This window comes from Benincasa hispida, chromosome 9 (genome assembly GCF_009727055.1).
Source record: "Benincasa hispida cultivar B227 chromosome 9, ASM972705v1, whole genome shotgun sequence".
In the NCBI taxonomy this organism is placed as follows: Eukaryota; Viridiplantae; Streptophyta; class Magnoliopsida; order Cucurbitales; family Cucurbitaceae; genus Benincasa; species Benincasa hispida.
The window spans coordinates 84,293,193-84,305,118 of NC_052357.1; the positions used below are offsets into that span (position 1 = coordinate 84,293,193).

Below are 11,926 nucleotides of genomic sequence, written 5' to 3' on the forward strand. Positions count from 1 at the left end.
ATTACGGCAGATTGATACAGATTAAGAAGAGAAAAAAAAGCACACAAAGAAAAGGAAAACGAATAGATAAATACAAAAAGATTGAAAGAAAAGGAGAAGAAAGAAATATAGATGGATGTTTAAACTTTAAAATATGTCGGCCAGAGTTGGATTTGTCTTGAAGGAAGATCAACGTGGCGGCCGTGGCCAATCGACAGAGAAGCAGCCAAGTAGGAAAGAATTTTGGCACCCTCTTTTTATCTTCTCACTTGTTATATATATAATCTCAAACCCAAACCCAAACCCAAACCCAAACCTTATGTATTTAAAGTACACCCATACAGCGTCCCTATCTTTTTCTGGTTCAAACGGCTGGTCCTCCTTTTTGTTTTTATATACCGAATTCACAAGAAAATCAGAACCCGAGAACTAATACCACCCCCAAGTACAAGTAGTTACCCGCTTTTCATATTCAGCGTTTTCCTCATGGCCCTTCCCTAGTTACCTCTCAACTTGAATTTTTTACCTCAACCTTCTTATATATTACATACACCCAAAAGGGTGTGTGTTTGGGTTGGATTTTATTTTATTCTTTTCGCTCTAAGATGGAAGGAGAAGTTTGCTCCGCTGTAAATTCATCACCGAAGAGGAAGCAAAGACATAGTCAGAATCATCTCCAACAAGAAAAGCCTTACAGAGGAATAAGGATGAGGAAGTGGGGAAAGTGGGTTGCAGAAATCAGAGAACCCAACAAACGCTCCAGGATTTGGCTTGGTTCATACACAACCCCCGTCGCCGCCGCTAGAGCTTATGACACCGCCGTCTTCTATCTCCGTGGCCCTACCGCCCGCCTTAACTTCCCCGAGTTGATGTTCGAAGCAGACCAGCTACACGACATGTCGGCCGCCTCCATACGCAAACGAGCCACCGAAGTCGGCGCTAGGGTTGACGCCATCCAGACCTCCCTCAACGCCTCTAATTCCGGTACTCAAATTTCCGACAAGCCCGATTTAAACGAGTACCCCAACCCTGAAACCTCAGACGACGATTGATTTCTCTACCGTAAAACCGAAATTATGAAAAAGAGAAACGGAATAAAAAAATGATTCCGTTTTGCTCGGTTGTAGTTGTGCGATTGTAACCGCCCCCCTACACGGCTTTATACAAATACTTGATCATCTCGCCTAATTTTGGATGTTCCTTTTTATTCTTGGTATTTGTGGTTTATTTTAATTGGTAGGAATAGCAATTTTTTTGTTAGGAGGGGTGGCGCCGCCGTGTGGACGAGTGGACGCCCACCGGAGAAATTTGGGATAAGGGATGAAGATCTCAATTAAAAAAAAAAAAAAAATTAAAAATAAAGTTTGGAGCAAGGGGGGACAACAACTGGTGCACATGACATGCTTGTGGAGTCCACAAGAAGGCACAATGAAAAGAGAAGCCCAATATTATGTGAGAGCGAGAGAAAGCGATGTTATATTAGTGGCCTTCATATTAGGTTCTAAATTGTGAAGCTTTTGCCGGACATTTCTTTTGATTTCCCTCATCTTCTTTTAGCAAACATAGAGACGGCAACCGCACCGCCGCCCTGCCATCTTAAAATTAAGACTACTACTCCCGCCGTTTTCAATTTGGTTGGTTTTAGTCTTCTCGTATTTAATGAAAATCTTAAGTTCTCTCATCTCATCTGTGTAGTAGACTAAATTAAACAAAATTGATCAAAACTTTTGACTTTTCTCCTCTTCTCCTTTTAAATCCCTGCTGTGGATGTGGGTCGAGCCTGAAAATCCATTAATTTTGTATAATTATAACACCGCCTTTCATGGATCTTGTACAAAAATTTAATTTTTATAATATATATCTCCCCTTACATTTGATTTAATCTTCGTCTCAGCTTCCATGCACCACTCATTATCAATATATATGGCAGACGCTACAGATGTGGCATAGGCCATAAATAAATTAATAATAGTCAGTTATATTATAAGGCAGCTGAGACTTTTATTTTAATACGTAGTTTGAATAGTGAAACAGCAGTCTTAATAATTACCGGAAATCCCATCACTAGATTTTGCATAAATAGAAGGTCGGTGGCGGGTGTAGTCAACAGCACCGCTAATTTACTCTTTTAACTTTAAGATTAGACGTTCAATTAATGAAAAATTATTGAAAGTTCTTTTTTTTTTCCCACCCCCAAAAGGTGGCGTTTTGGTTTTGGAAAGGAATGGATTCGATAATATGTGATTAAAATTAATAATTCTAACTTCACTGAGAGAATCATAATAATAATGGGTCTCTCGATTTGGAAAATTCCCCCTTTATTCCATCCTTCCATAATAAAAGATCCTAAAATTTAGATCGATCCACATGTAAACTATATATAGGAGTTGTTACGAGGTGCCCTAAAAAAATTGTGTAAGAAAGAAAAAGGGTTCGAACTGGCATTTTGTAATCTAATCGTGAGAGAAGAATATTTACTAAATCTGGGTTAGAATAAGAAAATTTGTGTGGAGTAAGCGTCGGTATTTACAGGTTGTTTGTATAGTTTTAGATTAAAAAGTGATTTAGAGTTGAAGTAATGGTAATTTAATAATAAAAACGTTACCGGGTGGTGACTCACCGTCATGGAGGTGTCACTTTCACACCGAACCGTCTCCCAATATGGAGAGGGTTTTGTTGGGAAATCATTCAGTAACGTGTCAAGCAGTTATTTACAATACAACTCCCGTCCCCACCGCTTAAAATCTTCTTTTCTAATATATTCGAGAAATTGAATAAATCCATAATTCGACGGCCACTCCCAATTTTTATAATGCTTTCAACGATAGCTACAAGGAAGGAACAAAATATCGAACAAACAATAATGAGACAAAATTGTATTATATGATTTATATACTCCGTACACAGCATACAATCATGTGGAAATAATATAAATTACATAAATATATTGGAAACGGAGAGTGGAGAAATGATGTGGGGGAGAGTCACAACTCATAACTCAACCTACCATCAACGCAATACTGGGTTTGTAATGAAAATGAAGTATATGACCATGGTCGGCCAAATATTGATTGAGAATTTATAAGGAAAAAACATAATAGCTGAATAGATAAGATACTAATAAGTAAGTATAACATGTTATTCTCTCCCTTCTTCTTCTTCATTATTATCTAATCTTAGTCTATTTAATCATTGGAAAACTCCTAAATAAATTAGGGTAAAAACTATAGATAAAAGATAGAAGAATTCCACGGTATGAAATAGGAATTTCAAACTTTCTTTCCTACCAAGGAACACTAAGCTCTCTTATAAGAAGAAACTCTTTCTCTTTATCTCACTCACTTATTGGATAACCATGAGTTCTCACCTATTTATAGCCTAAAGAAACTTAGCCATCCAGCAAATCCAATAGCTTCAAATTGTTTTTGATAGATGTGAATGATCTAATGACTTCAATTGTTCTAGAGAGATGTGAAAGATCTAAGGGTCACAAATTGGTCTTGAATAAAGTGTAAAATCTAATGGCCCAAAATTGTCTTCTAAGAAACTTCTTGAATAATAAGGATTTTTCTTGATAATTATCAAACAATCTCCCATTTGGAGAATTCAATCACATCTCCACATCATTCTTTCTACCTTGTCATCTTCATGTTGCTTATGCTTCTAGCTACTAGGCCATTCGGACACCAAATGAACTTGCCAGCATTGATTGCTTTTGTCAAGTAATCTGTCAGGTTTTCTTTTGTATGAATTTTATGCATATCCATTGTTCTTTCCTCCACTTTCTCACAAACAAAGTTGTACTGCACTCAAATATATTTGGACTTAGCATGGAAAGATGGATTTTTTGCAAGTTACAAGGCGCTCTGACAGTCACAAAACAGAGAAATTTTCTCATGTTCATGCCCAAGCTCCTCTAATAGTAATTTTAACTACCGCTTCTTTGCTAGCTTATGTAGCTGCAACATATTCTACTTTTGTTGTTGATGTCGCCACAACTGACTGCAGTTTGGAAACTCAGCTTACAATAGCAAGAGTAAACACATATCCATTGGTGAATTTGCTTTATCAAGATCACCTACCAAATTAGAGTCAATATATCCTCTGATAGTAAAGTTTGATCCTCCATAACACGTTGCATCATCTATGGACCCTTTAATGTATCTAAGGATCCTTTTAACAACACTCAAATGCTCTCGATCAAGATTCACCATATACCGACTAACAACTCCCACTACATGTGCAATGTCTGGTTTGGTACAAATTATGACAAACATTAAACTTCCCACTGCTGATGCATATGGCACTCGAGACATCTCCATCCTCACTGCTTCACTATTAGGGCTTATACTAAAGGATATCTTGAAATTAATAGGAAGAGGGGTAGAAATTGGCTTACAATCTTACACTAAGAAGCATAGATACTTCTAATTGTGCAGAGAATTAGTATTAGATACAGATATGATACGGATACGTTCAGATACGTGGTAGATACGTGATTTGAAGTATCTGATTATTTGTATTTTTATTTTTAATTTTCAGATATGCGTATCTGCTTCCAGATAGGGATACGTGGGTCAATTTTTTTTTTCAAATTTAAGCCCAACCCACGACCCATTTTATTTTAGTGCATATTTAGGAGTGATTTTAAAATTATCAAAAATCATTTTTTTTCATTTTTAAAATCACTCGAAAACACACATTTAATTACTCAAAATTAATTTAGTTTTCAATTTTACTCTTTTGAATGCAATTTTCATATCGTCAACATTAGTTTTGAAGGATTAAACATGTTTCACGGTAATTTTGAAAATAACAAAAGTGATTTCAACCATTTTAAAACCATTTCCAAATATAAAGTCCACTTATATTGAGCAATCTAAAACAAAATAAATTAAAAATGTTAAAAACATAAAAAATTGAAAAAAAAACCCGAAATGTAATTGAATCTTCATTCTTCCCTTCTCACTCACTATTTAAATCATGATTCACACCCGCTTCATCTTCAACTTCATTCTTCAATCTATATCTTCTACTTCTTTCCTACCGTCTACTCTAGTCGTTCAACAATCACTCGAAGTTATTGGACTTTTTTTTTCAAGTTTTCACTCTCTTCTTGAATCTACTTTAATCTAACTTAAAATAAGTATACGTATATATATGTATGTATATTATATATTATATATGTATATATGTATATATGTATACATACACATACATACAGACACACACATGCACATGTACACGCACGTACGCACACACTTTTATTTATATATGTATGTGTATATATATATATATATATATATATATAAGGTATCTTCAACGTATTTGTATCTTAGTTTTCTTAGAAATTAACGTATCGTCGTATCGTATTGTATCCATATCATGTATCCGTATCCATATATGTGCTTCTTAGATCTTGCATGTTAAAAATCGCAGGACATTCTTCAAATAATTTTTCTGAGAAAGCCAAATTTCTTATTATTTCTATCTCGGTGAATTTGCATCCCCAGAATCTTGTTTGCTGGTCTTAAGTCCTTCATTTCAAATTCCCTAGCCAAGTGAGCCTTCAAATTTTTTATACGATCTTTATTGGGGTCTGCTACCAACATGTCGTCTACATACAACAGTAAGGCAATGAAGTTGTTTTCTTCAAATCTCTTGAAATATGCACAAGGGTCTACATTAAGTCTATTGTATCCACGACTCATGATGAAGGAATCGAATCTCCTGTACCAACATCTCGGCGCCTGTTTGAGACCATACAAAGATTTGTTTAACCTACAAACCAAGTTCTCTTTTCCTTTTACTTCAAAACCTTCTGGTTGGAGCATATAGATTTCTTCTTCAAGATCTCCATGGAGAAATGCAGTTTTAACATCCAACTGCTCTAAGTACAAGTCAAATGTAGTACACATTGTCAGGACTATTTTAACAGTAGTAAATCGAACTAGGGGAGAAAAGTTCTTATTGAAGTCAATACATTCTTTCTGAGCATATCCCTTTACCGCCAATTTTGCCCGATATTGCTCCACTTGGTCATCAATGTTACACTTGATCTTATACACTCATTTGCTAATGGGCTTTCTCCCTTGTGGTACTGTTATAAGTCCAAGTCTTATTTTTATGAAGAACTTTTATTTCTTCTTGCATTTTTGTTATGCACTAAGTAGCATTTGAACTAGTCATTGTCTCTTGAAGAGTTAATGGTTCTCTATCCTTGGTTAGAAGACAATATGTAACATTACTCTTCATAATATATTCAGATTGCCAACTTAGTGGTTTTGTTATCCAATTAGATCGACGGATTTCTGATACTTGTAACTTAGCTAGTTCTTGGATCTTGTGCATTGGTTTAGCTTTAGAAGAGTCCCCTATATATTCTTTCTCCACAAGTACAGTTGTAGTCTTTGAGCTTTCATTCATCTGCTACTTGTTTTTTATCTTCTACAAAGATCATGTCCCTACTGATGATAACCTTGTGACAGTGGGATCCCATAGGTGATAGCCTTTTACACTATCAGCATACTTTAAGAATAAACATCTCCAAGATTTTGGATCTAGCTTTGTAGTTTCTTGGGCATTGTACATTATGCACACCAGACTTTTGAATATATGGATGTTCGAATAATCAGCCTATTTGTCAGACCATATAAGCATTAGTGTCTTCAATTTAATTTGCAATTGATGGAGCACGGTTCACTACATAATAGGCAGTATTCACTACCTTTGCCCAGTTTTCTCTAAGTTTACAGTTCCCAACATTGCTCTTGTTTTCTCTAACAAGGTTCTGTTCATTAGCTCTGCTACTCCATTTTGTTGAGGAGCATAAGCAATAGTGAATTGTCTTTTGATGCCTTCCTAATTGCAAAATTTTGCAAACTCATTGCTTGTATGTTCTCCTCCATTATCTATCCTCAAACACTTAATCTTCTTACCAAATTGAAGTTCCACTTACGCTTTCAATACTTTGAAGATTGAACACACATCTGCCTTTCTTGATGGGATACACCCAACACCTTCTGGAGTAATCTTCTATAAAGGACATAGAGTACCTTGCTCTTCTTCGAGATGTAATTGGTGCTTGCCATACATCATAATGAATCAATTCGAGAATCACTTTACTTCTAGAATTTGATGTGTTGAACTTTAATAGAGGAAGTTGTATACTCTTCAGGCCTTCTATATGTTGCACTTTTTGAATCGTGCAAACTGTATTATCATGGGACTTCAACTTGATCATTCCAATACTGACAATCTTCAAGGCATGATCATTATAACTGAACACAGATCCTCCGGAGACAGGTTCATAATGATGGTAACCATTATCGATGAGAGATTTGATAAGTGGTTTCTGATCTGAAGAACCATTAATCAACCATTCTTTTCCTCCCTTCCATAATTGTTACTACTTCACGCAAGATAAGACACCACCTTCATCTAAGGTGCTTGCTACATTTACATGAGGATTGAAATCTTTCTTGTTTAGATTCCAGCAATCCTTCTTCAAATGTCTCTTCTTTCCACAATTGTAGCATTTCATGTTCTTACTTTGTGATTTTGACATTCATTGATTTTTGCTCCCACGTGAGCCACGTTCCATTGATCTACCTCTTGTCACTGTTATACCAATTTATCTTTGATCTCACACCAATTTTCCTCTTCCAAGACAACAACTGTAATATCATCAAAACTTAGATAGTCTAAGAGAACATTACTTGTTAGATGACAAGTTGATCAAACGAATCAGGAAGATTTTAAAGTAGAAGTTCAAGATATTCATTTGACTTTATTTTATGACCCAACGACATGAGCTAAGAAAATATAGTATTTAACGTGTTCATGTGCTCTATCATTGAGGTGGATTCTCCGAAGAGTATACAACTTCCTCTTAAGGTAAATCTTATTGTGAAGTGGTTTGGTCTCATACAATTTTGTGAGGTGGTCTCAAATCTCCTTTGCGGTTTTCTTCTTCTCAATGCTTGACAATACATTATCAGCTAATGTTAGATGTGTTGGGGATGATGCCCTAAAGTCTCGTGTCCTGTAGTTTATAAATACAGTTTGTACGAACGCTTGTGATTTATAATATATGATACTTACTTCATTTCTTATCTTTGAACATTGGATGTCTTATTTACTTTACCACAAACCAATAAACTAAAATCCCTGGTTGTCATTATGTAACCTAAGCATGTATGTAGTGACATATAAGTGGATCATGTCTTAAGTGATAACCAAAATGGTCTGTAGTATATGGATATAGGAGAGAAACTTTATCCAAGTAATGCTACATATGCGGCCCGCTTTGTAGAATAGTTACAAGTATTGTGACTTGCTACAGATAGTCTGATCCTGATCATTCGTGTGGAGACATGCGAGCGGAGGCGTTTTATATAAAGAGTTTGTATAAGACCTGACCATGAAGTGTTAACGTCTTGTTATATAGCACCATTTATGACAGAGACTTCACTTCACTATGATGACCATAGGTAACATGACCTCAATCCTGAGTGAGTTGGGAACTCCTACCATTGAGGGTGGTTCTTTGATTTGCATGGGTGCGAGTGGCTAGGTCGCCGACTCAAACCTAGCATTTTGGGGATTCGTCTGATTTAAGAGTTGGGAACTCAGCTACACAAGATAAAATTCACTCCTTCCCTAAATCAGATGTAAGTAGATAGATTGCTCCCTTAAAGATTGATCCCGGGGCTTGAACGATGTGGCACCACAAACCTTCTCATGGCTTGAGAGGTGTCCACACATAGTAGGACTATATCGTATTGTTCATTAGAGGATCAATGGTACTTAAGGAGTTAGATGTAACTATAGGGGCAAAACGGTAAATTGGTCCAGCTATACTTACGAGCATCTGTGAAGGGTTATTGTACCGTTGATTGATTATATCCGATGGACACAAAAATATATTTATTGTAAGAAGAGTTCAACTATTGGTCTTTAGTGGAATGTCTGGTAGTTAACAGATGGTGGATGTCGTGGCTAAAGTATTTAGTTAACTATTCACATACCGTTGAAGCTTCGAGCCATAGGTCCATAAGGTCCCCTTGGTAGCTCAATGGATTCAAGTTGAGAATAAGTTTTTGGGTCAGTTTGGAATGTTCAAATTCACAAGAGGGAGTTCGATTATATATGATATAATTGAACTGGTTAATTATATATGTTATGATTGACCTTATGTATGAGATATATTAATTGGAGGAAAATGGATATAAATATGATTTATATCTAGTGGAGGAGAAAACATTATGGTTGATATATGATATTAAACTATAGATTAATGAATATAATACGATTATATTTATTATTTTATTTTAACAATTATAGGATAATTGTTCATGTCATTTTCTCCATAACCATGCGTTAGTGGGAAGTCCCAATCGGTTTTCGTAACTGAAGAATAAAATGAAAATTATTTTCCTTTTGCAAAGATCACGATTATTTGCTCAAGAGTAATGTGCTGCCTATCGCTTAGTAAAATCAGAGACTATACAATACCTCGAATTTACTGCACGATCGCATACACACGAGCGCCATCTTCTAAACGATCGGCTACCTTTTACTAAACGATCGTATAGATGATCGCTGTCCCTTTCCTACTTGATCGTGTATTTCATCTAAACGATCAAGCATTTTGTCTATACGATAGATGCAGCCTTCTTCTACTTGCTTGATCGTTGTATACGATCTTCCTCTCCTCTTCCCCTCTACCAAATCTAAACAGAGTTCACTCTTTAGATTCTCACACCGAGAATACTAAGGATTCCAAGTGGTGGTGTCGTCCCTATCTTCCGTCTGTTCGTGTGAAGACCGTTCGTGGTAGACGATCGGGTGTTGGTGAACGATAGCTTGACGTTCCAGCGAGAGCAAGAGCCCCTATTCTCTTAGAGAGAGCGAGATTTCTGCTGAAGAGAGTCTTCAACTGGTCAGTTTTCTTGTTCTTCTGTTTGTTAATCTTAAAGCATGCCGATAATTTTATAGTATGATGCATATCTGTTTGTTTGGATGTAAATGTGGTAATTCTATCACAATGTCTTTGGAAAGATCCACTTCCACTCAGAGGTACTCTTGTATAAGAGTTCCTTCAAGATGAATGTTTGCCATAACATTCCCGTCCATCTCGTTCCATCTGTTATCATCTGTGATCTCCACTGGCCTCTCATCAATGGCTGCAAGGAAATTATCTTTTCTCAAGAAAGCCTTCATCTTCAACTTCCACAACGAGAAATTAGTTCCTTTAAACTTTCAATCTCGAACTTTGCTGCCACTTCTATCACGAACTATAAACAATCCTTGATCATTTCTATTAATTCAGGTGAAAAATATCTTACTTATTTTCTAATATGGAGGATCCACCTATTAGTGGCAACCACAAAGTATACGATAAGTAGATATTAACACCCAAAATTAAACCAAACTCTCATAGCACTTGTTACAAAAGAGACTGTGACCAAATATAGTAAGATCACAACTAAAGCAGATTGAGAATAATAATAATGAAGAAGAAGAAGGAAGAGAATAACACACAATGATTTACTTGAAAAATCCCTAAAAAAATTAGGGCAAAAATCACGAGAAAGGATAGAAGAATTCCACTATATAAAATAGGAGTTTCAAACTTTCTTTCTTATAGAGGAAGACCAAGCTCTCTTACAAGAAGAAACTCTCTCTATTTTGTCTAATTCACTTGTTAGAGATTTTTTGGGATAGTTTGGCAACTAGGGGTTTTCACCTATTTATAGCCCAAAGAAACTTGGCAAGCAGATCCAATAACTTCAAATTGTTCGTGATAGATGTGAAGGATCTAATGACTCCAATTGTCCTAGAGAGATATGAAAGATCTAAGGATCACAAATTAGTCTTGGACAAAATCTAAGATCCAATGATCCTAAATTGTCTTCTAAGAAACTTCTTGAATAATAAGGATTTTTCTTGATAATTATCCAAAATAATCAACATAAAATAAGAATAGGAGAAACAAGGTTTAGCTAAAAGTAGCACCCTTGTCCAAATTAACGTGTTCGACTTCAGCCAAAGTCAACTCTAGCAATATAGTTAATGGGCCATGTCCCACACATAACCACCCCAAAATATCACCTTAGGACAAAAATAGGTCTAAGATAAGGTGCTTGCATTGGTCAAGACTGAGGTTGACCCTAGTCAAACATGAATTAAGACAAAGCCCGATAAGTTATATGATTATCCTAAAGTGACTCCAAAACCCTATCGAAATAATGTAGCTCAATCACTTCTATAAATACATAATTATAGCTCCATATGAAGTAATTTTGAGTTCTATAATCAAACTCTCTAACTTCCACACTCTCACTCTCTGATTTAAGCATCATGATGTGTGTGAGAAACACCACATCGAAGTATAGATTTTCTCTTTTTTAAATTAAGTTTTTCTTCCTTTTCAATAAATTTATTGTTAGTGCCACGTGAAGGTTTCAATCTCAATGGTTTCCAATCCAAATTTGAAAGGAAAAAAAAAAACGGAGAGAAGTTAATGGGGAAAAGAAACCCGAGTAGAGTAGCAAAAGTGCATAACAATGCACGCAATTGTGTATTTTTCAAAGCAGAGCCGTAAAAGAAATGTACATCATGATATGGCAATGCCACCACTGTGGATCAAGTCATTGCATTCTATGTTTGTTTACCTCCCTTCGTTCATCTTCATTTTTTAGCACAATAATTAGTAGGGAAGGATTTTAACTACTCATTTCATAGTTTTAAAAGATATTTTAGGTCGATGGAGCTAAACTCCATTTGGTTTATTCATTCCTTTTTGTAATTAAATTAAGGATTGACTTTATGTTTTTTGGTTTACAAATTATGTTTGTATTATAATAAGATTTGAATTCATAACCAAAATTTTAAAATAAAAATAAGTTTCTAAAAAGATTTGAGATGTATTTTGAAAAAAATA

The 11,926-nt window shown here is 35.5% G+C and overlaps 1 protein-coding gene across 1 annotated transcript; it reads left to right on the plus strand.

Annotated features, from left to right (window-relative positions):
- Positions 1-239: 239 nt before the first annotated feature.
- LOC120085252 (ethylene-responsive transcription factor ERF011-like) lies at positions 240-1,504 on the plus strand. The gene has a single exon (XM_039041154.1). It carries the CDS (start codon positions 585-587, stop codon positions 1,029-1,031), a length of 447 nt encoding a protein of 148 aa, XP_038897082.1. The 5' UTR covers positions 240-584; the 3' UTR covers positions 1,032-1,504.
- The last annotated feature ends 10,422 nt before the right edge of the window (positions 1,505-11,926 follow it).

What these genes read in the sequence shown, in the direction of transcription:
- LOC120085252 (XM_039041154.1), top strand. Translation starts at nt 585, where the DNA reads ATGGAAGGAGAAGTTTGCTCCGCTGTAAATTCATCACCGAAGAGGAAG.